We start from the raw sequence: 24,687 nt of genomic DNA on the forward strand, positions 1-24,687 counted from the left end.
CCCCCCTCCCGGCCCCCCGTCCGGCCGCCCCGGCCTCGGCTCCCGCGGGGGACACCATGTACTGGCTGGCGGCGCAGGGAGGCCGGCGCCCGGCGGGGATGTAAGCGGGGCTCGGGGAGGGAGAGGCCGCGGTCGGCAGCCGGGCGGCCCGAGCCCCCGGCCCCGGCCCCGGCTCCGGCCGAGCGGGCGGGCGGGCGGCGCCAGGCCTGCCGCGAGCCCAGCGCGCGAGCCGGGTCGAGCGAGCGAGCGAGCGCCACGCCGGGCGGCCAGGCGGCCGGACGGGCACCATGGGCCGGAGCCCGCGTCCTCCGGGCGCCCCGGGCCCCGCCAGCACGCACCGGGAGCCCCCGGGAGCCCCTCGCTGCCGCCCCGAGACGGTGGCCGAGCGGGCGGGCGCCTAATTCTCCCGGAAGGGTTATTCTCTCGCTCTATTCTTATTTTTTGGGGAGCCGGCGAGACAGCTCCTTTTGGGGCGCGCTGGTAAGGTGGGAGGGGGTGGGGGCTGGACGATTTGATTCTTTCGCGTGTGTGTAGAAGCGGCCGCCGCCGCCGCGGAGACGACAACAACTTGCTCGTTTTCAGGTTGGGTTAACGGCATGGAGAACAGTCACCCCCCCCACCACCACCACCAGCAGCCCCCGCCGCAGCCCGGCCCTTCGGGCGAGAGGAGGAACCACCATTGGAGAAGTTACAAGTTGATGATTGACCCGGCTCTGAAAAAGGGGCATCATAAACTGTACCGCTACGATGGGCAGCATTTCAGCCTGGCGGTGAGTAGACGGCGCGCCTCCCAGCCGCCCCCACCCACCCCCAGCCGAGCCCGGGGCGGGGGGAAAAGGGTCCGAGCGGCCCAGGGTCCCCCCTTCCGACCACCGGGCCAACTGTCAGCCGGGTCCCCAGCCCCGGAGTTTGACAAGTGCCTGGAGAAGGGGGTCTGCCCCTGCCCCTGGGGAGTGGGACCAGCCCTCCCATTCCGCCCCGCCCCCCCATTCCTCCCCACAGATGTCCAGCAACCGCCCGGTGGAAATTGTCGAAGATCCCCGGGTCGTTGGGATCTGGACCAAAAACAAGGAGCTGGAGCTGTCGGTGCCCAAATTCAAGGTAGGACCCCTCCCCCCGACCCCACGCTCCCTCCTCCCTCCTCCCCCCTCCCCACTCCCTGAGTTCGAAAATAACGCCAGTCCTGACCGAGCCCAGCCAGATTCTGAGTTCCCGCCGTCCACGGCCGGGGAAGTTTTGGCGGGGAGGGGGAGATGGCAGCGAAAGGGGTGTCCCCTCTGGGCTACTGTAAACAGAATAACACTCAGTGAAACTGTAATCAAGGATCGGATACAGTGTCCTGTTGGCCCAGCTGGGGGCTCCGGGTCCCCACCTGGCTCCTGCCAGCCGGGCGGCTCTGCCCCGGGACCCGCCCCCCTTCTCAGCCTTGTGGCTTAAGGGGGACAACTTCCTAGACCAAGGGTTCGCCCCTGACCCCGCAGCAGGGAGAGGAGGCCGGAATGGGGGGTGGGGAAAGAGAAACTGTTTCTTTTTCCCCTTTCCTTTCGAACCCAGAGGACTTCCACGTTCCAAACGATTTAATCCTCTGCTTCCCGGGCCCGCCCGCGTGCATTTTTTTTCCCCCGAAAAAAAAATATATTTTTTACCCTTCATTGTTTTCAACGGGCATGCGAGTGGGGAATGTTGTGTTTTCCTTCGGTTTCAATGTCCTCCAAACTCCCTTCCCCCTCGTCTCTGCCAGATCGATGAGTTCTACGTGGGCCCGGTGCCTCCGAAGCAGGTGACATTTGCCAAGCTGAATGATAACATCCGAGAAAACTTCCTGAGGGACATGTGTAAGAAGTATGGGGAGGTGGAGGAGGTGGAGATTTTGTACAACCCTAAGACCAAGAAGCACTTGGGCATTGCCAAGGTGGTCTTTGCCACGGTCAGGGGAGCCAAGGAGGCTGTTCAGCACCTGCACAGCACCTCAGTCATGGGCAATATCATCCACGTGGAGCTGGACACTAAAGGTGAGCGGAAGCCTGCTTAGGATAACCTACGGTGCAGGGGAGGCAGGACCAGTCACTATGACTCCTTTCCCTCCCAGAGCCCCTCTTGTAGTGTTGGGGACCCCCCCACAACCCTATTTTTCCCCCTCCTGAGGGTAGAGTCACATGGAGCTAAATGTGTTGTCTGTTGCTAGGAGACAAGCTATAATTTACCAAATGTGCTGTCCTTGGCTACTGCATGTACCCCTAGGGACCACCCAGAGGCTTCCCCACCACTGACACCCCTGCGGGCCCCTCTCGGAGCCCTGGTGGCCTGGGTTTAGGCGGTCCCCAGTGTTGCCATCTGTGTTAGGGGAGGAGGCAGGGTTTGTTTATTTGTGAGGGGCTGAAGGAGAGCCGCTAGAATGCCTTTAAATACGTAAAGGGTAGGTCCTTCAACTAAAAAGAGAGTCTTCCAAGGATCCAGGGTCCCAACCCCCCCAGGGCTACCCCTTCCATCTGGAAGTGGAAACCAATCTGGGCCCAGAGTGTGGTTTCATTGATAATGTTCCGATAGAGCTGGGCGGGCTGCTCTGGGTGCTCAAGGGTTGACACTGTGCCTTCCCTCCTCTCTCTTAAAGAGACAGCAGCACCTCCCATGCACCAGAATTCCACTCTGTGCACACTCTGAGCTGGCTGCTGGGAGAGTGGGGCTGGAGAAGCCACCCTTCCTCCCTTAGGTTCTTGGGAGGAGAAGCTGGATGCTGGACAGAGGGGCTCGTAGGACTCTAGGGCATCCCCCAAAGTTCACCTGTGGCCTCTCCAGGGAAGTTCCCACCAATATAGAAGAAGGTGCAGGGTGCCCTGAGGAGCAGCCTGCCCTGTAACTGGGCAGGCACTGTTGGGTCCAGTGCCTCTTGGGGTCTCCTGGGAGATACTGCCTGGGAGGGCTTCCTGGTCGGCAGCTTCCAGGAGTTCTGTGAGCTTAGAGTTTAGGGGCAACCAGGGCACACCAAACCCAAACAGGAAAATCCAAACCCTTCTTTTTTGCTTTTAATAATGAATACATATTGACTGGGTCTCCAAGCCCTTGCTGGCGTTTGTGGAGGGACGCTGGAACTGGGTGGGCACGGTTATCCCACAAAGTCTTGCCAAGTCTGTACCTAGTTCAGAGTTTTCCTCACAGCACAAGCCCAGGTTCCTGCCTGAGCCACAGTACCCCTCTCCCTCCCTCTAGTTTCTCAGTCTCTGTCTGGGGAGTACAGACCCTTCCAGATCTACATATCCCTTGGGTGGCTGCAGTCTGATGTCTCCCTGAAAATTGAATATGGAGCCCTCTCCCCTGTCACATGGCCATTTTAAGGAGCTGCCAGCTCTCACCAAAATTTCATTTCTGAAAAGGGAAAAAAAAGAAAAAAAAAGTGGGAGGCCCTCAGAGACTGCCAGCTAACTTTGTATTTCAAGAAAGAGACCAGTAAAGTGTAAAGTGTAGCTCAAGGAATGTGTCTCCTTTGCATATGTAAGCAGCTGCCTCAGAGGGCTCTATAAATATCAATAATCTGGGGCCCCCTGGTCTATAGAGGCCTCTCTCTGCTGTGGGGGGAGGGTTGCCAGACAGGGCTCTGTGGCACTGAGTCCCAGGCAGAGCTGGGGAGCCTGGGGAGCCTGGTCAGAGGAGGAGGCCTGTGGAGTTCACAGTAACGTGGTGCCAGAGTGTGTTTTACAAACTCTGCTGGTCACCTGGCCCCAGATGGTTAGCAACAAACTGTGGCCTCTGTGTCCCGGGCTCTCTCCACTTGCTGTAGGCTCTGGCTGTTAAGTGGGAAGACCTGACTCTTTGTTTGGGTCCCATGGCCCAAGTGACAGGAAAAGGCTTTGTGTTGGGGGTGGCATTTCTCTTTTGGGGGGAGTCTCAGCCCCATAAAGGATTAAATTCTGAATCTTAAGGTCAGAAAAATCATACAGTTTAGCAGCTTTGTTGAACACAAAGGACTTCTCAGTGAGGTGCAGAGAGAGGAGGTTACCCAGTCAGTCACACAGTCACACAGTTGCCCAGGCTTGGGGTCTCAGGCACAAGGGGCCCACAAGGAAGCCAATCTGTGGGGTCTGCCCCAACCTGGAGCCTCCCTCAGTCCTCCCTCCCTTGCCCTTCCTACAGGGGAAACCCGCATGCGGTTCTACGAACTGTTGGTCACGGGCCGATACACACCCCAGACCCTCCCAGTGGGCGAGCTGGATGCTGTCTCTCCAATTGTGAACGAGACCCTGCAGGTGGGTATATCACCATCAGCGCCCCCCCCCCCCCCACTCATCACCAGCTTCTGGTGTGCCCCCGCCCCCACTTTACCATCTCCAGCATTGGACACTAGAGCCTAGGAGGGAAAGGAGCCTAACCTTGCCCAGGCTGGGATTCCCACAGACCCACAGCCTACTAGGGCTTACTTTGTGTTGGCGCTGAACCATTGCCGTGTCTGATGTCCTATGCACTCGTGCTCTACCCTGCCTAGGGTTACTCCGCAGAAAGCAGAGTGTAGGTCTCTCTTTCCAGAGCAAAATTGACTCCTTACCCAACCACTGCCTTCCACCTAGACCGCCCTCACATGGGGAGATTCTCAGTTGAGCCCTTGCCCAGCAACAGCTCAGCTGCTCTTAGGAGTAGCTTTTCCAGAATGAAGCCTCTTTGCTGACTTGCTGCATTGTTCGAGGCACTTTAACCATGTCATGCTGTTTAACTCCTAAAACATTGGGAGACCAGAGGGAACAGGGCCCTTGGCCACCCCCTCACTCCCCAAACCATAGTTTTTCCTGCTGGAAGGTCTTTGATTTCTTTTCTTTTTTTTTTTTTTTTAAGATTTTATTTATTTATTTGACAGAGACAGAGACAGCCAGCGAGAGAGGGAACACAAGCAGGGGGAGTGGGAGAGGAAGAAGCAGGCTCATAGCGGAGGAGCCTGATGTGGGGCTCGATCCCATAACGCCAGGATCACATCCTGAGCCGAAGGCAGACGCTTAACCGCTGTGCCACCCAGGCGCCCCCAGGTCTTTGATTTCTGGCAGTCTGAGACAGGAAGGAAATCCCAGTTCAAACCAAGATGTCAGGATCTTCTGTTTTCTCTTCTTTAGGGATTATAAAAAATCCTCAAGGTTCCTTGAGGATAACTGGATATCCTAAGATTAGAGAAAAGTTAGGACCATCCAGAAACTCCTCTTCAGTCTCCTGCTGCCCCTTCCATTTACCGTGCTGCAGTTCTAGAGTGACCAGTTTGGCTCTGAGATCCCCAGAGTGGGAGGGGACAACAGGGCCCTCCCATTGCAGGACTCCCCCCAGGGATCTCACCGCTCCCCCTGTCTTTCTCTCTCCCTAGCTGTCAGATGCTCTGAAGCGCCTCAAGGATGGTAGCCTGTCTGCAGGCTGTGGGTCTGGTTCCTCCTCTGTCACCCCCACTAGTGGCGGGACACCCTTCTCCCAGGACACTGCATACTCCAGCTGCCGCCTGGACACACCCAACTCCTACGGCCAGGGCACACCGCTCACGCCGCGCCTGGGCACCCCCTTCTCACAGGACTCCAGCTACTCCAGCCGCCAGCCCACACCCTCCTACCTCTTCAGCCAGGACCCCACAGTGACCTTCAAGGCCCGGCGTCATGAAAGCAAGTTCACAGATGCCTACAACCGCCGTCACGAGCATCATTATGTCCACAACTCTTGTGCGGTCACTGCAGTGTCAGGGGCCCCAGCTGCCTTCAGGGGCTCCATGGACCTCCCGTTTGGGGCAGTCAGCAGCAGTGGGGGCAGTAGTGGCCCTCCGTTCAAGGCCCAACCACAGGATTCGGCCACTTTCGCCCACACTCCACCACCTGCCCAAGCAACCCCCACTCCCGGAGTCACATTCAAGTCGACTTTCTCTCCGTATCAGACCCCTGTGCCCCCTTTTCCCCCACCCCCTGAGGAGCCCGCCACCACAACCACCTTTGGGGCCCGTGACAGCGGGGAATTCCGGAGAGCACCTGTGCCCCCACCCCTGCCACCCACTGAGCCCCTGACCAAGGAGAAGCCAGGCACACCTCCTGGCCCACCACCTCCCGATGCCAACAGCATGGAGTTGGGTGGCCGGCCGACCTTTGGCTGGAGTCCTGAGCCCTGCGACAGTCCAGGCACACCTACGCTGGAGTCATCACCTGCGGGGCTGGAGAAGCCCCACGACAGCTTGGACTCACGCATAGAGATGCTGCTGAAGGAACAGCGCACCAAGCTGCCTTTCCTTCGGGAGCAGGACTCGGATACGGAGCTGCAGATGGAGGGCAGCCCTATCTCCTCCTCCTCCTCCCAGCTCTCCCCACTGGCCCCCTTTGGTACCAACTCCCAGCCAGGCTTTCGAGGCCCCACACCACCCTCCTCACGCCCCTCCAGCACCGGCCTGGAGGATATCAGCCCCACGCCACTGCCTGACTCAGACGAGGATGATGAGCTTGACCTGGGCTTGGGGCCCCGGCCCCCTCCGGAGCCAGGCCCTCCGGACCCTTCTGGTCTTCTGGGCCAGACAACTGAGGTAGCCTTGGACCTGGCTGGAGACAGGACCCCAACCTCAGAGAAGATGGATGAGGTACCACCATGTCTGTCCACCTCTGTCTTGGATTGGTTTTGTCTATCTTGTGTCTCCCTCTTTCCTCCTCTGAAACATTATCCCCTTAGGACAGTTAGTTAAAACACAGAAACAACAGGGTTAGGGCAGCTAAAATAACAGGTCAAATACAGAGAATAAAGAAAGAATGCAAAAAGTACCAGGGTTTGGCTCTGAGCAACCTAGAAGCCATAGAGAGAAGGGAAACATGACCTAGAGCTGTTGCTCCCCTGTTAGGTATGGGAAGTTAAGACATTTCCTAGGGATCAGTTCTGACTTGAACTTTTTGGGTAGGAGTTTCCTGAGACCTCAGACAGTATGGACTGTCATAATGGTTCTGGATCCCCTCCTCTGTTGGGTGGCTTGTGGGTGATCAGAGCTGATCCTGACACTCAGGCTTAGTTGGGGAGAGGGATTAGCCAGAGCGTTCTTAGGCCAGGCCAGCTGGGAGGTCTGGAGCACTGTCTCCTAGAACCTAGTGCCCTCTGAAGAGATGGGAAGCCATGGCGGGCAGGGAGGGCACTGAAATTTCCCATAGCCCTCTCCCTCTGTCTCCAGGAGTGAAGGAGTTAAGAGTTAGCCCAGGAGGAGGGCCACAGCCAGAAACAGGCAAAATTGACCATTCTCCATAGATCTTCATCTAGAGTCTTACTACCCAAATTTCTGGCCTCTGGCCTCTGGCCTCTCGCCTGGGGTGGGGGCTGCTGTGTGCTGCAGACCGTTGGAGGAAAGGATTAAGTCCTCTTGCCTTGGCTCTGCTGCTCCCCATTTCTGGTCCAAGCACCTGTCCTGGCCCTCCCAAAGACCTGGGTTGAAACCTGTGCGCCCAGTGGGCATGAGCAGCCAGGGACTTTGAGCTCTCTGCCCCTGTGGGTGGCAGGAAGGAGGGTCCCCCCCTTCCCAGACCCTTTGATTAGGCATGTTTGGCTGCCTCAGGGAGGAACAGAGTGGAACTTGGCCTGCCCAGGAGGGGACTGCAGGTGGCTGCTGCTCTCCAGAAGGCCTCCACATAGCTCTAGGAAGTGGTTTCTGGTGCCAAGGGGTCTGAGCAGGAGTTGATAGGTGTGCAGAGGTGGGGGGCTGGCAGGCCTGCCATCTTTTCTTCTTGCTGCTACCTGGGGTTAGGGGATGTTTACTGTGCTGACTGGCTGGTCCGGGACTGGAAACCCCAGAGTAGCCGGAGGGACTGGGCTCTCCCATCTTGTCACTGTAGGGAAGGGGAGACTGAGGCCCAAGAGAGGTGGGGTCCGGATGCCCCAGGACAGTAGCCCTGGGAAGACCACAGTACTGGTAACGTCCAGGCTGGCCCTCGGGAGCCCCCTGCTGGCAGCCTGGAAAGCAGCACCCGGGCTCCTCCAGACTGAACCGGGAGGCTGTCCCAGCTCAGACAGAAGACTCCGGAGAGAGAGCAGGGAGCCCCACTGAGGGACATTCCCTTTCTTCACAGAGGCTGGTGGTTAAAAGTTCAGGCTCCAGTCCTTGAGCCTGGAGACCCAGCTCTGTCACTTACTGGTTATGTGACCTTGGGTAAGGCACTTTCCCTCTCTGAGTCTCAGTTTCATCGTCTGTGAAATGGGACGGTGGAAGTACCTGCCTCACACTGTCTTTGGCTTAAGTGAGGTGCGGGAAAGGGAAGCTCCAGGCGCGGCCGCGCGGGCTGCTGCTGAGCACTTCAGCGCTCGGCTAGTTCCCGCTGGTTCTCACCCCCACCCCCCGGCGCCCGAGGGGCGGAGGGAGGGGCAGGCCGAGGGCTGGAGCGCAGGATCCGGGTCTCCTTGTGATTGGCTGGCCGCGGTGCCGGGTTAACCCTCTGTGTGCTGCGCTCGCCTAGCTGGGCGCTGTCCGGGACTGATCTCCCGGGCTCTGTCCCTGAGAATCTGCTGAACCTGCCAGCCTCTCCTCCAGCATGTGCTTAGGGACCCTGAGAGGGAGAGGGAGAGGGAGAGGGAGAGAGAGAGGGTGTGTGTGTGTGTGTGTGTGTGTGTAGGGGGGTCTTGCAAAATCCAGAGCTTCCTACTGCTGCTGAAAGTTTGGTATTCCTCCTCCCAGCGGCGCTCCCCCCATTTCCCTTTGTGGACTCTGCTCTTCTGAAGATCTAATCTCTGACCTTACAGCCTCTACAGACCCCGTCCCCTCAGCCTTCAAATGCACTCTCTGTCTCTTCCAACCTACAAAGGCCCTGTCTTCTCACCCAGGTTCATCTAGGGCAGGACCTGAGCCACCTTCTCACCTCTTGTTCCGACACTAGAGCCTGGGGTTGATCCAGCTCTCCTCTCCCCCACCCCTGCTCTGCCTTTTCACTCCACCTCTATCATGTACACCAAAGTGCCCCCTTCCAGTTCCAGGCCTGTGTGTCCAACTCCCCAAAGCCCTGTGTCCCAGTGTAAAGGGGCCCATGCCCATTTCAGAGCTGGGGTCCTCCCCTGTTCATCTGGTACCATGTCCCTGGATTCCACAGGGGTCCATCCTGAGCTTGAGTCATAGCCTTCTTTCTGACTGGCTGTGCCTCCTGGGCCAGTGGCTCTTGGGGTGTTTCCTCACTTGTCAGAGGGGTTGGAGTAGACCCCCCACCTCGCAAGGCTTCAGTGCAGACGAGAAATGAAACACTGTGTACCCACAGCGTTCAGCCCCACACTGGCCCACACTAAGTGTGCAGTCAAGACTAGATGCAAACAATAACTAAGGAAAATAAAGACATACCCCCTGTTTATATGGCCTTAAAGCTGCTAACCCTTGTTGCTCAAACGTCCCCTTGGCCACCTGGCCCTCTTTGTTGCAGTGAGGAAGGATGGCAGGCTGGGGGAAGGACGGCAGGCTGGGGCGCCACTTACTGGTTTGAATCCTGGTTCCATCTCTTAGTGGCTCTGTGGCCTTGGGCAAGTTACTTAAGCTTTCTGTGTTCCAGTGTCCTCGGTAAAAATGGACATAACGATCTACCTTGTAGAGTCGTTCTGAGGACTAACTGAGTTAATATATACATCAAGTCCTTAGAAAGATGGTTGGACATAGGAAGCACTGTTAATACTTAGTGTTACCTTCTCTGAGTACAAATGGAAATAGAATCTCTCAAACTGACAGAATCTGCTTCCCTCTTCACACCCTGTCTCCCTCTTCAGCTTCCTTTTTCTCCATGGTGGGCTATGTATTTCACACCTTCATTCTTCTTATTCTTTGCCTCTTCCCCCTAGAAGTTTAGCTCCATGAGAGTAAGAATTTTGTCTGTCTTGTTCATTGCTGTGTCCCCAGCACCTAGAACAGTGCCTGGCCCATAGCAGGTGCCAAGCAAGTGTTTGCTGAATGAATGAATGAATCCTCATAAACCGTGAGGCAGGTGCCTATTATGCAAACGAGGGAGACTGGGGCTTAGCAAGGTTAAGTGACTGGCCAAGGCCACGTGGTCCATAAGGGAGGCGACCAGAATCCATGTTGCTCCTGAGTCTGGTGGAAGGCTTCTGTGACTTTCTGGTGTTTGGAACGGTTCTAAGAGCCAGCTTGGTCTCCCGGGCTTAACCTCACCACTCTCTCCTGGCTCTCCCTGCAGGGCCAGCAGTCCTCGGGCGAGGACATGGAGATCTCGGATGATGAGATGCCCTCAGCCCCCATCACCAGCGCCGACTGCCCCAAACCCATGGTGGTGACCCCAGGGGCGGCGGCTGTGGCGGCCCCCTCTGTGCTGGCTCCGACCCTGCCGCTGCCCCCACCCCCCGGCTTCCCACCACTGCCCCCACCCCCGCCACCGCCCCCGCCACAGCCAGGCTTCCCCATGCCCCCACCTCTGCCACCGCCCCCGCCCCCACCGCCCCCGGCCCACCCAGCTGTGACAGTGCCCCCACCACCCCTGCCAGCGCCCCCACCTGGCGTCCCACCCCCGCCCATCCTGCCGCCGCTGCCACCCTTCCCTCCAGGGCTGTTTCCCGTGATGCAGGTGGATATGAGCCACGTGCTGGGTGGCCAGTGGGGCGGCATGCCCATGTCCTTCCAGATGCAAACGCAGATGCTGAGCCGTCTGATGACCGGCCAGGGCGCTTGCCCCTACCCACCCTTCATGGCCGCGGCGGCGGCGGCGGCCTCAGCTGGGCTGCAGTTTGTCAACCTGCCGCCCTACCGGGGCCCGTTCTCCCTGAGCAACAGCGGACCAGGCCGCGGGCAGCCCTGGCCACCCCTCCCCAAGTTTGACCCATCAGTGCCGCCACCAGGCTATGTGCCACGCCAGGAGGACCCACACAAGGCCACTGTTGATGGCGTCCTGCTGGTGGTGCTCAAAGAGCTCAAGGCCATCATGAAGCGCGACCTGAACCGCAAGATGGTGGAGGTGGTGGCCTTCCGGGCCTTCGACGAGTGGTGGGACAAGAAGGAGCGGATGGCCAAGGTAGGCAGCAGGCGCGGGGTGTCCCAGGGCGGCCGGCCGGCACCCCGTCCTCTCCTGAGGCGTGTTACTAGAAACAGTACTGCCTGTAACTCCAATAGGACAGTGTGAGTGTTACTTGGTGAAGCTTGTGTGTCGGTGACACGGCTGTGTACTGGCCACGTGTAGCCTGCTCTGCGGGTGAGGACGTGGAGGTTCAGTGAGGCCGGGTGAGGTGCTGGCAGTGTCTTGAGCCATGGGCACAAAGGGCAGCCAGTTTTGTGGGAAGGAAGTATCAGTGACGGTGTGGCTGTCACTTTTGAGGGAAGGCGGGCTGCTAAGAGAGGGCTGCCCCATAACCATGGTGACAGTCTCCTCCTCTCTGGCACCCCAGGCCTCACTGACCCCAGTGAAGTCAGGCGAGCACAAGGACGAGGACAGGCCAAAGCCCAAGGACCGCATCGCCTCGTGCCTGCTGGAATCGTGGGGCAAGGGTGAGGGCCTGGGCTACGAGGGCCTCGGCCTGGGCATCGGGCTGCGCGGGGCCATCCGCCTGCCCTCCTTCAAGGTCAAGAGGAAGGAGCCGCCAGACACAGCCTCTTCTGGTGACCAGAAGCGCCTGCGGCCTTCAACCTCTGTGGATGAGGAAGATGAAGGTATATGCACCCATCACCTGGTGCTGGGATCTCCTCCAGTGTCCCCCAGCCTGGCTCAGACACCCCTCTCTGCCCTCAGAGTCAGAGCGTGAACGGGACCGGGACATGGCGGATGCCCCTTGCGAGCTCACCAAGCGGGACCCCAAGGGTGTGGGCGTGCGGCGACGGCCAGCCCGGCCACTGGAGCTGGACAGTGGTGGGGAGGAGGACGAGAAGGAGTCACTGTCAGTGTCCTCGTCATCATCGGCGTCCTCGTCCTCGGGCTCCTCCACAACCTCACCCTCATCCTCGGCCTCCGACAAGGAGGAGCGGGAAAGCACTGAGGAGGAAGAGGACGGAGAGGAAGAAGAGGAGGAGGAAGAGGATGACGAGGAGGAGGAGGAGGAAGGCCCCAGGAGCCAGGTCTCCTCCTCCTCGACCTCATCCATGTCAGATAAGGTATATTTGGGTTGGGGAGGCCTGGGGTGCTGGGCCAGGGGAGGGGGCCCCGTCGGCTCACCCTTGCCTCCCATCCCCCTCCCCCAGGATGATGACGATGAAGACAGTGATGACCAGGATGAGTCTGAGAATGACGATGAGGACGTAGCCCTGTCGGAGGCGAGTGAGAAGGAAGAAGGGGACTCGGACGGAGGTGAGTGGAGCAGGCTGAGGTGCCTGGCCTGGCCCAGGGTCCCCCCACGGAGCAGAGCCTGAGCGGCTTTCAGCAACTTTTGGGGCAAGATTTCTTGCCTTCAAAATGTAGACTCATTACATGCACACATGACGTACGATACAATTCCGTTTATATTAACGCGTCCAGAGTGGATCAGTCCATAGAGACGGAAAGTAAACCAGTGCTTGCTGGGCTCTGAGGGTGGGAGGGCAGAGGGGTGACATCACGCTGACGGTGTTGGGTTTCTTGAGCTCGTGAGGGTGTTTTGGAACTAGAGGCAGTTGTATAGCGCTGAGAATATACTAAATATCACTGAATGAATTCACCTTAAAATGGTTCGTTTTACGTTCTGTGGATTCACCTCAGTTTTTTAAAACAGTGACTGGTCACCACAGATAAGCACTTGTGTGAGCGTGCACACGCACTTGTGGCCCAGGTACCTGAGGGCCACGTTCAGCCCAGGCGCCGCCAGCTTGAGAGCTTTGGCGGAGCCCCTGGCGGGGCGCAGCAGATGCTGAAGGGCCCCTGCCTGTGTCCCCTGCCCAGAGGAGACAGTGAGCATCGCCACCTCCAAGGCTGGAGCCGGGTCCTCCAGCGAGAGTTCTGAGTCTTCTGAGTTCGAATCAAGCTCGGAGTCCTCGTCATCGTCCTCAGAGGATGAAGAGGAGCTGGTGGCAAGGGAGGAGGAGGAAGAGGAGGAGGAGGAGGAGGAGGAAGAGGCAGCAGCAGATGAAAGTATGGCTCCTGCGGCTCCCGACGAGGACTTTGAGGAGGATGTGGCCACAGGGGCACCTGTGACGGAGTCCTCGGTCATGGAAGAGGAGGTGGACATCGAGGCTGAGGGTGAAGCCCCCGAGGAGCGGACCCCCATGCTGGAAGAGCCCCCCTTGCCTGTGTGTGTCGAGGAGCTGGCTAGCTGCAAGGAGCCCCCCGAGGAGCAGGGCCTGAAGCAGGAAGGGGCCAGGTTGCTGTCTCCAGAGCCCCCTGCTGGAGAGATGGAGGCCCGGCCCCCGCCTTCCCCAGAGCGCACCCCAGGTAACACCAGCCCCCCCCCCCCCCCCGCCCCGTGGGGTGGTGGGGATGGAGACAGGATGTCCTCACCAACAGAATGAGCCCAGGCGCCTTTGGGTAAATCGCTGAACCTTCCCAAGCTCCGGTTTCCTCATCTGTAACATGGGATCAGTGGATAGTGTCTCCCCCGTGAGGTCATAGGGAGGACAGAGTCAGGGGACATAATGTGCCAGCGTGGAGCCTGGCACCTGACCAGAACTCCAGATAGTCCCCTGGGGGAACTGCTGCTGTCCCCATCCTCAGTGCCAGTAGTTCCCCATGGTTTGGTCCTTGGCCCATTAGTCCTATGGGATGCTCCCAGAAAGGTTGGGGGGAGGGTTGGGGAGGTAGCCGTGCATGGTCATTTTAGTGACAGGCAGGTCGGGGAGGCTTTGGGATGCTGGGCCAGGCGAGAGGGGCTGTGAACACTGCCCCCTCCCACCTTTATGGACCTACACAAACCATATTCGAAGCTCCAGCATACTGTCCAGTGGAACTTTCTGCAGTGATAGAAATGTCCTCTCTCTGCCCTGTCTAGTACCATAGCCATTAGACACAGCGTTGCTAAGAGTACTTGAAGTGTGGCAGGTGGAAGAGAATTTGTAATGTTATTTAAGTTTGATTAATTTAAACTTACTTAGCAATGTGTGGTTAGTTCATACCTCTAATAAGTCTTTCAGGAAAAAAACCTGTTGTATTTTCTTTAATTCTGTATAATTTGGCTACAGAACCACAACTCTGTGAGTATTGTCACAGGTACTTATTAAGCCTATGTTGTGTCCCTAGTACTGTTTTAGGCACTGACAATACAACAGTGGGCCAAACAGACAAAAATAGCTGCCTTCATGGAGCTTACATTCTAGGGCTGGGTGATAAATGATAGCACATAAGCTAGAAAAATGTATTATATGACAATGGAGATAAATGCTAGGAGAAAGGCTCTGATAAGTTCTGCAGAAAAGGGACTTGTTGAATTTTATTCAATAGCAGAGCTCATTTTCTTGGTCTACAGGACATTCCCAGTTCACAAGAACACCATTCTAAGGACATAATGTCAAAGGCTAGCAGCCATGTCTCCTTATGTCTTTCATTTATTCCACCATCATTTATCAAGGACCTACTGTGTGCCTGACACTGAGCTGAGCACTGAGAAGCCTTGAGTAGTTTAGCTATTGGGGGACAGTCCCCATATACACAGAACTCCAGGGGGCTCAGAGGGCTGTGAGGTCAGGTATTAAGCACATAGTAGGGGAGCTTAAATAGGGCACCAAGAGATGTTCGAATTGAATAGTAATGGTCTGGTTTTTGCCCACCTCTTTGCAGAGGATGACCTGGAAGTGGAGCCCCCTACACTGCTCTCCTTACCCCTGCAGCCGCCACTACCACCCCCTCGACCGCCCCGGCCGCCTAGCCCACCACCAGAGCCTGAGACCCCAGACCCCCCACACCCACCCGTCCCTCTGGAGCCCCCTCCAGAGGAGCAGCCCCCACGTACTCCGGGCCTCTGTGGCAGCTTGGCCAAGTCACAGAGTACAGAGACGGTGCCGGCCACGCCGAGCGGGGAGCCCCCACTGTCGGGGGGCAGCAGCGGCCTGTCACTGAGTTCCCCACAGGTGCCCGGCAGTCCCTTTTCCTACCCATCCCAGTCCCCCAGCTTGAGCAGTGGGGGCCTCCCCAGGACACCTGGTCGGGACTTCAGCTTCACACCCACCTTCCCCGAGCCTGGCGGGCCCCTGCTCCTGCCTGTCTGTCCCCTCCCAGCTGGCCGGCGCGATGAGCGATCTGGCCCCCTGGCCTCCCCGGTGCTCCTGGAGACGGGCCTGCCTCTCCCCCTGCCCTTGCCCCTGCCTCTGCCCCTGGCATTACCTGTCCCCGTCCTGCGGGCCCAGACACGGGCCCCTGCCCAGCTGCCACCTCTGTTGCCCGCACCACTGGCCCCCTGCCCACCCCCTATCAAGAGGAAGCCGGGCAGGCCCCGGCGATCCCCGCCGGCTGTGCTCTCCTTGGATGGGTCCTTGGTCCGGCCACCAGCAGGGGCCACCCTCGGCAGGGACTTTCTGCTCCTGCCAGGCCAGCCACAGACCCCTGTCTTTCCCAGCACCCATGACCCCCGGGCCGTGACCCTGGACTTTCGGAATGCGGGAATCCCAGCCCCCCCACCGCCCCTGCCTCCGCAGCCTCCTCCGCCCCCACCGCCACCCCCTGTTGAGTCCACCAAGCTGCCCTTTAAGGAGCTAGAGAACCAGTGGCCCTCCGAGGCCATCCCTCCAGGCCCTCGCGGGCGCGATGAGGTCACTGAGGAGTTCATGGACCTGGCCAAGGTTCGGGGGCCCTGTCGCCGGCCGCCTAAGAAGCGCCACGAGGACCTGGTGGCCCCAGCCTCGCCCGAGCTCTCGCCACCACAACCCCTCTTCCGGCCCCGGTCTGAGTTCGAGGAGATGACCATCCTGTATGACATCTGGAATGGTGGCATCGATGAGGAGGACATCCGCTTCCTGTGTGTCACCTATGAGCGGCTGCTGCAGCAGGACAATGGCATGGACTGGCTCAATGACACACTCTGGGTTTACCATCCCTATATCCTAGCCGACGGGGCACGGTGCTCGCCCACCTCCCTGGGCCCTATCTCCCAGGATACCCGTGAAGGTGCCAGCACAAATCCCCGTCACCAAGCGGTGTCTGTGCTGGCACCATGCCAGGCTCCATATGGAGGTGTCACTGGCACTGTGAAACACACCTGTGCCAGGCCCATCTCACCCCCAGAGTTAGCAGGTCTTGGGGCAAATGTAGCAACGTGATTGTACAACATCACAGTAGCAGAGACTGGGGGCCCACTCTTCCTAGCCCCCCTCATCACCTAACTTAATTTTCCCAACAGCCCAGTGAGGTAGGGGCTATTATTCCCATTTTATTTATGCAGAAACCGAGGCTCCGGGAGGTTAACTGACCTGCCCAAAGTCCTACAGCTATGAAGTGGCAGAGCTGAGAGTGGAACCCAGGCAAATCTGCCTCCAGAATCTGGGCTCTGGACCATGATGCTACCCTGATAGTTGGTTATTACTCTCACCACTCTTGACAACACTATCAAGTTGGAGCGGTCATTATCCCCACTATATCAGACTAATTTACTGAGCACTTCCTCTGTTTCAGGAAGTCTGCTAAGTGCCTAAGCATATGTAATCATTCAGAGAGGCATTGCTATTGCCCCAGTTTGCTGATGGGGAAACTGAGGCAGAAAGTGGCTAAGGCCCAGCACCATGCAACTAGGTACCCCTGATGGAGTTGGGACCATCAGTAGTGTTGGCCAGTGGACAGCCTCATGGGAGTGGCTTAGCTGTGGGGCTTGGAGATCAGCCCTGATCTCCTGAGAGTAGGGAGGCTGGGCCCAGTGGGACTGGTCTCAGAAGGACTGGGAGGGGCTTTCCAAGAATGTCCATGTGGCCCTTAACCCACACCCACCCACCAGCCTCTCTTCAGCTAAGAAAAAGAAACGGGACGATGGCATCCGTGAGCACGTGACGGGCTGTGCCCGCAGCGAGGGCTTCTATACCATCGACAAGAAGGACAAGCTCAGATACCTCAACAGTAGCCGCGCCAGCACCGATGAGCCCCCAACAGACACTCAGGTATTGCCATCAGGCGCCCGGACACATTGGAGCCTCCCAGGCTGTAGGGGGTGGGGACTCTGGGCTAGGGTGCCAGGCAGCATGGGGGGTTGTGGAGTCAGAGGGGCTGGCACAGAGGGTGTTACTCACCTGGGTGCTCAGGTTGGAAAAGTAAGGCGAGGGTGAGAAGTGGGAGCCTCTGAGGTTTTCATCAGGGATGTGAGCAGAGTGGAGTTGCATATCCAGAAGGTTCATTCTTTCCTTTTAAATTCAGCAAATGTCTATTGAGTGCCTGCTGTGTTCCAGGCACTGTTCTGGGTCTAGAGCAATGAACGAAACAAAATCCTTTTCCTTGCAGAACTTACCTTTTAGAAGGGATGTAGGAAATAATCAAGTGAACAGATAAACATGGAATTTCAAGTGGGGTAAACAGGAGAGGACATTAGGGATTGGTGAGTCAGAGGGGTCAGAGAAGGTGACAGCTGAGCCAGGTCTGAATGGAGTAAAGAAATGAGTCATGTGGATAACTGGGAGAGACCACAGAGAAGTAGAAAAAGGCTTCAATAAAAAGTTAAAACAGGAAGGGTACCTGGCTGGCTCTGTCAGTAGAGCACACAACTCTGTCTTTGGGTCGTGAATTCAAGCCGTGTATTGAATGTGAAAGCTACTTTAAAAAAAAAAAAAGTTATAACAGGAGAGGGACTCATTAAGTCTGGAAGTCGTGCACAGAGTGAACAGCATGTGCAAAGGCCCTGAGGTGGGGAGGCTCTCAGGTGGCATGAGAAAGGGAAGGAAAGACTAGTTGAGGCCAGAGACAGAGAACAGGTCATCAGGGCCCTGGAGGCTGTGGTGATGAGGTTAGATTTGTATTCTGTGTGTGACAGCGAGCTGCATGGGGGTTTCCAGAGAGAGGGTGACGGTGACATGGCTCAGCCCATGATTTTCAAAGCTCATACTGGCTGCCATGTGGAGAGTTGACTGCAGGGGTCCTGAGGGGAGACTGTGGCACAATTGCTGCCATTCCCAATCCAAACACATGGGTAGGTTCACCTGTGTTTGCCGTGAGAAAAAAGTGGGTGTGTTTGAAAGAATATTAGGAATAGTAGAATATTAGGAACCCAAAAGGACAGAACTGGGGGCCAGATTGGCCGTAGGAGACAAAGGAACTGGCTGGGACGTTGCTGGGTCCGGCTTGGGGAACTAGGAAGCTGGATGCCAAGCACTGAGGTGAGGAGCTTGAGTTTTGGGGTTTGTGGAACATCCAGGTATTAAGGTCTGCTAGGCAGTTGGATTTTGGGGCACAGTAGAGAGCCTGGGAGGGGGCCTTCTCGTCATCAGGACAGAAACGTTAAGGGAAGGTCACAGCAGGGGTGAGCTCACCTAGGGAGAGGGCGTGTGGGGAGGAGGGCAGAGGACGAGGACGGCCAAGGGAAGGAAGGGATGTGAGGATGTTGAGGAAGGAGCCATGATGTCCAATATGTGGAAAAATCAGAGGCCCCCAAGAGAGTGACGGGGGTTGGGGTGGATAGACACCCAGCATCTTCCCTCCTGAAAGTGGAGGCATTTCCAGATCTTCTAGCTGAGATGGGAAAGACGGCAAGTGTGAAGGGAAAGGTGTGTTGTTTGCTTTGCCTGGAGGACGCTGAGCACATGTGGATTCTGGCAGGAAGGAGCAGCAAAGAGGAGAGCTGACAAGTAGGGCTGGGACAGGCACAGACAAGCCCAGAGCAAGGAAACTGGGAAGTTGGAAGACGGGGAACCAGAGCTTAGGGTGGGTCCGCCAAGGATGCGATAGGGACACAGGTACCCAGTACCACGGTGAGTAGGCCAGCTCCCCCAACCGCGGCCAGCCACGCCCCTCCTGATGTGTGGCCGTCGTCCTCGCAGGGCATGAGCATCCCGGCGCAGCCTCATGCCTCCACTCGGGCGGGCTCGGAGCGGCGTTCTGAGCAGCGCCGTCTGCTGTCCTCCTTCACTGGCAGCTGTGACAGTGACCTGCTCAAGTTCAACCAGCTCAAGGTGAGGCGGGGCCCCGCCCAGGGTAGCGGAATGGGGGGCAGCCCGCGGGACTGAGACCGGGGCTTTCACCTCTCCGCTCCTTCCCTCCCCCAGTTCCGGAAGAAGAAGCTCAAATTCTGCAAGAGCCACATTCACGACTGGGGCCTGTTCGCCATGGAACCCATCGCGGCTGACGAGATGGTCATCGAGTACGTGGGTCAGAACATCCGCCAGGTAGGCGCTGCCCGGTGGGCTGGGCGTCGGGTGGGGGCGGGACGGTCCAGCCCGGACTGAGGCCTCCTCCCGGCCAGGTGATCGCGGACATGCGGGAAAAGCGTTACGAGGACGAGGGCATTGGCAGCAGCTACATGTTCCGGGTGGACCACGACACCATCATCGATGCCACCAAGTGCGGCAACTTTGCACGCTTCATCAACCACAGCTGCAACGTGAGTGGCTGGCGCAGGGCCGCGGCCGCCCCCAGAAACTCCTGGCACCGGATCGGCGGGGCCTCCTTCCCAAGCTCTGGTCACCTGAGAGTGATGGGGGTGGGGTGGGGGTGGACCTTGTATTCAGAGTATTTCTCCCCTGAGCTTCAGTTTTCTTCTGAAAGAAGAGCACAGTGAGACCCCCGGTGCCCAGGAAGTGGTCCTCGCTTCCCAGTCAGAGCGGTCGTCCTCTGCGCTGGGCTCAGCCCTCGGAGGGCTCCCCTTCCGGGGCAGCGGGGTCCGCTAGAAGTTGTGCCGCGGTGGAAACGCTCTGCACCGTGCTGACCGCCGGCGTGGTGCGGGCTGCGTGTGCGGCGGAGCACTTGCAGTGTGGCCAGGGCCCCCGAGGATAGGAGCTTCTCGTCTAATGCAGTTGAACCTGAATAGTCACGGCGGCTAGTGGTGATGGTGGGGGGCGGCGCTGGCCAAGAGGCAGGGAGTGTTGGTAACGAGGGTGATTCTCATGCTGGGGACAAGCATAGGGAGCGTCAGACGGGCAGGCGAGCTCCAGGGCGACGATGCCAGACTCTTGCTTCGAGTCATGACATCACTACTCGGCAAGCGACCGAGGCTGGTTACGTAATGTGTCAGTGCCTCGGTTTCCTGATCTGGATGGTAACAGTCCTTCCCTGTCGGTTGTTGGGAGAACCGGTGTGTTCCTGAGTGCAGGCCCTCTGAGTGTGCTGACACAGCTAGCTCTCCCGTCACCTGGGCCAGGAGGGACTTGCTTGCCTCTCCTATGGGACCTGAGGGTTTGGAGGGTCTCGCCCAGGTGGTAATGAGTGGGGCAAGCATTCTGCTCAGTGAGGCGCTAGAGGGGAGAACACCTGTTTGAGGGACCGCAAAGTGGGCAGTAGGGACGGAGTAGGGGGAGAGCGGGCGGGTAAGAGGATGAGGTTGGCAGGGTTGGGGTGGCCAGATCACTCAGCCTTGCCGGCAGAGCTGAGAAGTTTCTCTAAAAGCCAAGCAGGCTACTGGGAGGTTTTGAGCCATCGGACAACAGGATCTGCTGTTCCCTGGAAAGATTCCTACTCCTGGCTGCTGGGTCAGGAGTAGATCTTCTCAGAGGAATGAGAGGCAATGGGAGCCGCTGAAGTGCAGCCAAGTGATGATGGGGGCCTGACTGGGGCTTGGCAGTGGAGGTGGAGAGCAGTAGACAGAATCAATAGGTCTTTCGGAGTAGAACCCACTGGACGTGGCAGTGGGCCAGATCCGGCATTGGTGGGGGAAGGTGGGGGAGGCGGATGCCTGGGGGCCTGGGCACGTGGCATGGCCAGCCACTCCCTTGAGTCTGGGCTTTGAGTTTACAGAGGCAAAAATGTCTCCTGGAGCTGCCAAAGGCAGATACCAAGCAGGTGCTTGGTTTCTGGGTCTGGAGCAGGGTCCAGCAAACCTTTTTGTTATAGGGCCTGGTAGTAAATACTAAATTTTTTTGGCTTTGTGGCCCAGATGATCTCTTAGCAACTACTTTAACTGTCATTGTAACAAAAGCAGCTGTAGGCAGTAGGTAAATGAACGGGGATGGCTGTGTGCCAGTCAAACCCCACTTGCTAAAAGGGGCGACGTTTGCTGAGCCCCTCTCTAGAGCTCAGAAGTGAGGCCTGAATAGAATTTTGGGAGTCACCTGTAGCATAAATGGAAACTGAAGCCTTGGGGAACAATTTATTATTATTATTACCATCATCATCATTCTTACTTGGTACCAAAGGCAGGGGGTCCTTTTCACCCAGATAGGGCAGCCGAGGCTCGAGCAGGTGGCCACTTGGCATGGGGGTCGTGTGGCACATTCGTCAGGCTTCGGGCCCGGAGCTCGGTCACGTTTCGGGGGGCCTCATGGCAGAGGGCCTGGGTGGGGTGCAGGGTGAGTCAATGGCTCACCGTCCCCTCCTGCCTCGCCCACAGCCCAACTGCTACGCCAAGGTGATCACGGTGGAGTCGCAGAAGAAGATTGTCATCTACTCGAAGCAGCACATCAGCGTCAACGAGGAGATCACCTACGACTACAAGTTCCCCATCGAGGACGTCAAGATCCCCTGCCTGTGCGGCTCCGAGAACTGCCGGGGGACCCTCAACTAGGCCCCGCAGAAGGCTGCCCGTGCCGCCCTGGGGCTCCCGAGCGTGGACCCCAGGGCGCCGGGGCCCAGCCCCACCTCCCACCCCCATTTCAGGTGCTGTCCCCTACCCAGCGGCCATGTCAGGGCCTGGCGCCCCCAACACGACCCCCAGGACCCAGCGCAGCTCCAGCCCCTCAGTGGGAAAGGGCTTCTCTGTCTCCCAGCCCACGTCTCTTTGGTTTTTTAAAATGCTCCCTTCAGGATTTTTGTTGAACTCCAGCGTAAACTTCTGTCTGTCCGTGTCTCTCACTCCCCATCTATATGTCTCTGTCCTTCTCTTTTCCCATCTTCTCCATCTGCCTCTTCCCATGAATGCTGCTATGTTGTTTTGTCTTCTCTTTACTCTCTTCCTCGTCATAAGAAAAGACATTTTAACCGTTGAAATGTGAAAGCAGAATCAGAGAGTGGGGACCCCCGGCGGGGGCTGCAGAGGCCTCGGTGTGGTGGCGTGTCGGCCCACGTTCCGGAACCCCCGGGCCAGGGTGCTGGGCCAGGTGCTGCAGAGAGGAGGGGGGTCGGGCCACACGGCTCTGACCTCAGAACACTACGCAAGGCCCCCTCTCTGCTGTCAGGACTCAGTGAGGAGAAGACCCCCCCCTTCTGTTCCTTCCCCAGCAGCCTGGGGGCGCCATTTCCCCTCGCAGACCCTGGTGGAGCCAAGCTGGTCCCAGGCAGGAATTTCCCCTCTGGGTTCTCCCTGCCGCCCCACACTCTGCCGCCCCCAAAATCTTGGGTTCAGTGTTTACTTTCTCATTCGAATGCCAGCAATGAGGGAGCCTCCCGGAGGCCCCAGTGTGGGCGTGGGGGCACTGGGAAGGGTCCTGTCTACTCTCTTCTGCCCTCACCTTCACCGGGGCGGGAGGGCCTCCCAGGGCAGGCGGGTCCCCCAGTCCCGCCACTACGGGTCTCTGACCGTACGCATGTGGCATTTTTTTGTTGTTGTTTATAAGCTTCACCGCTTGCCCCTAGCCCACACCCCAACTCCCCCTGCCAGCAGCCCCCTCATCCCAAGAAGGCAAGAGCATATTTATTTTTGGAGTGAGAAGATTATTCTCCCAGAGAAAGGAAAATCTTGGAGAAGATTTTAAAACTCAGATCTAAGTCTGACAGGTTTTTTTTTTTCTTAACCTTTTTACCCCCTTCCCATCATCCTCTTCAGGGTTTATTTCCATGGATTTTTTTTTTTCCTGTGCGTGTATAAAATCAAAACGAAGGGAAGAAATAGGTTTTTGAAGTTCAGAACCAACTTCTGTATATAGGCTGCCATAAAGGACTTTTTCTCGGGAACATTGTTTCTTGTAGAAACATGTGGGAAGACATTTTTTGCTCATTTCTTTGTATTTCCAAAAATCTCTCTCTCTCTCTCTCACACACACACACACACACACACACACACACAAAGCAAGTCCCTCGCACCCCAGAAAGCAGAGCAGGCATGTAAATAATTTCTGGAAAGTGACTGTTGTGACCAGGAGTCATCCTCACCCAGACGGGAGAGCTCCCAGCGGGGCCGCCCCCACCCTGCGGATGCAGGCCCGGGGCCTCTGGTATCTTCAGCTTGTGTCAAGCTTGTTATCATGTAAATTCTGTACAAAGAATTGTTATTTTTCTCCTTTTTTGTTGTTGGTGGTTTTGTTGTGTTTTTTTGTTTTTTTTTTTTTAATTTCTTGACCCCATGCCCTCCCTGTTTGAGATTGTGCCCACCAGTTTCAAGGTCGATGAAATCGGTGGCATTAAAGACACAGAGGAGGGACCTGGGCACAGCGGCAACCTTCTCTTCCGTTTGCGGTTTTTTGCCTAATTGTGCAACTGAGGAAATATTTATTTTTCACATGAGGAAATGTGTAGTTTGTAGAGATGGCTGACTTCAGTTACTCGTGCAGCCCCCAAGGGGCTGCCTTCATTCTCACCCCTCTCCCCAGAGAAGAAGTGGAGGGGGATGTGAGGAAACCAGGGTTGGGGGCCAGCCTCACCTCTCACCCTGGCCTCACCTTGCCCAACTGGCGAGGGGCTGCACCCTCCTGTCCCCAGGAACCCCCGCCCCGCCCCCAAAATGGTTTGCCATATCCAGAAACATGGCTCATTTTTTCTTTCAATGCCTTTGTTTTCATTGAACAAATCTTTGCTTTTGAAAAGTTGGGGGTTTCTGCCTTTTTTTTTTTTTTTTCTTGTCCCCTCCCTCCCTGCCTCTCTCCTCCTGCAAAGAAGAGAACCCATAAGTTTTAGGGATGTTTGTGCATATAGACTCTGTCATCCGTATGTAACTTGTTTTGAAGAGAAGTGTTTCCGTTGTGGGTGTGTCTTGCTGTAAATATTTGTTCATATTTTTGTGAATTCAATACTATGTACCATTGTATTATAGTAACTTTTATAAAGCAAACCATAAATATACTGACTTTTCTTACAGATAACGCCGTCTCTCTTGCTCTCCTCTCTCCCTCTCTTCCTCCTCTCTCTCTGATGGGGCATGCCCTGCTCACAGGGAGGGTGGCCTGGCTAGGCTCAGGGGATAGAAGGAGCTAGGTGTGGCGTGGTCCACTCAGACCGGTGGATCTTAAACTGAGCTTGCTAGGTGGGTTCTGTGAACTCGGCCAAGTTATAGTCAGACTAGACCTTTCAAGGTTTTTTTTGCTTTTAAGTTTTGCTTCTAAAACTTTTCTTAAAATCTTAGGTATCTAACACCGCTAAAGGCTTGCAATTAGGAAACAAGCTCAAATATCCTATTGCTCTCACTGGAAGAAATTGGAAAGGTGGTACCTCAAAGATGTTCACCACTCCTTTTAAGGAGACAGCCCTCTGGTTTGCATTCGAGGACTAAAATAGTCACAAGTTAAGAAGCATTAAGTGAATCCAGTGTTTGTGGTATTCCAGAGCTTCTGTGCCCCGTAGTTCTCAACTGTGCCTGAGCCAGTGGCGGGGTAGCCACGGGGTCCGTGGAGAGTTTGTTAGATGTTGTCCACTCACCCCTGAGAAGGACAGATGCCAAACTCCAGCCACGAGCAGCATGACTGAAAAAATGCCTCACCTCCCTTCTTACTAGGGACATGCAAATTCTACCACAAAATAGCCAACGTTGGCCAGCATGGGGCGGGGGGCGGGCACTGGGGCATCATTAGTGTAAGCTTAAATTGCCACAACCTTTAGGGGGAAAAATTAGATTTTAAGTTTAAAAATGCACATAAACTTA

At 56.9% G+C, this 24,687-nt stretch overlaps 1 protein-coding gene across 1 annotated transcript; it reads left to right on the plus strand.

Moving 5' to 3' along the window:
• The first annotated feature begins 16 nt into the window (after positions 1–16).
• SETD1B (SET domain containing 1B, histone lysine methyltransferase) lies at positions 17–23,887 on the plus strand. Its single transcript, XM_026514829.4, has 17 exons — positions 17–100; positions 583–770; positions 1,003–1,101; positions 1,742–2,012; positions 4,129–4,241; positions 5,336–6,574; positions 10,134–10,961; positions 11,332–11,593; positions 11,673–12,031; positions 12,119–12,224; positions 12,792–13,280; positions 14,619–15,872; positions 16,755–16,921; positions 18,788–18,919; positions 19,013–19,132; positions 19,210–19,347; positions 21,289–23,887. Exons 2-17 carry the CDS (start codon positions 597–599, stop codon positions 21,460–21,462), a joined length of 5,925 nt encoding a protein of 1,974 aa, XP_026370614.2. The 5' UTR covers positions 17–100; positions 583–596; the 3' UTR covers positions 21,463–23,887.
• The last annotated feature ends 800 nt before the right edge of the window (positions 23,888–24,687 follow it).

Source organism: Ursus arctos, unplaced genomic scaffold (genome assembly GCF_023065955.2).
Source record: "Ursus arctos isolate Adak ecotype North America unplaced genomic scaffold, UrsArc2.0 scaffold_34, whole genome shotgun sequence".
NCBI classification, from domain to species: Eukaryota; Metazoa; Chordata; class Mammalia; order Carnivora; family Ursidae; genus Ursus; species Ursus arctos.

Bases quoted from the DNA above. Each gene is read 5' to 3' on its own strand.
- SETD1B (XM_026514829.4), top strand. From the start codon at position 597: ATGGAGAACAGTCACCCCCCCCACCACCACCACCAGCAGCCCCCGCCG. The intron at 12,032-12,118 runs GTATATTTGGGT...CCCCTCCCCCAG, and splicing joins CCTCATCCATGTCAGATAAG to GATGATGACGATGAAGACAG. The intron at 16,922-18,787 runs GTATTGCCATCA...TCGTCCTCGCAG, and splicing joins AGCCCCCAACAGACACTCAG to GGCATGAGCATCCCGGCGCA.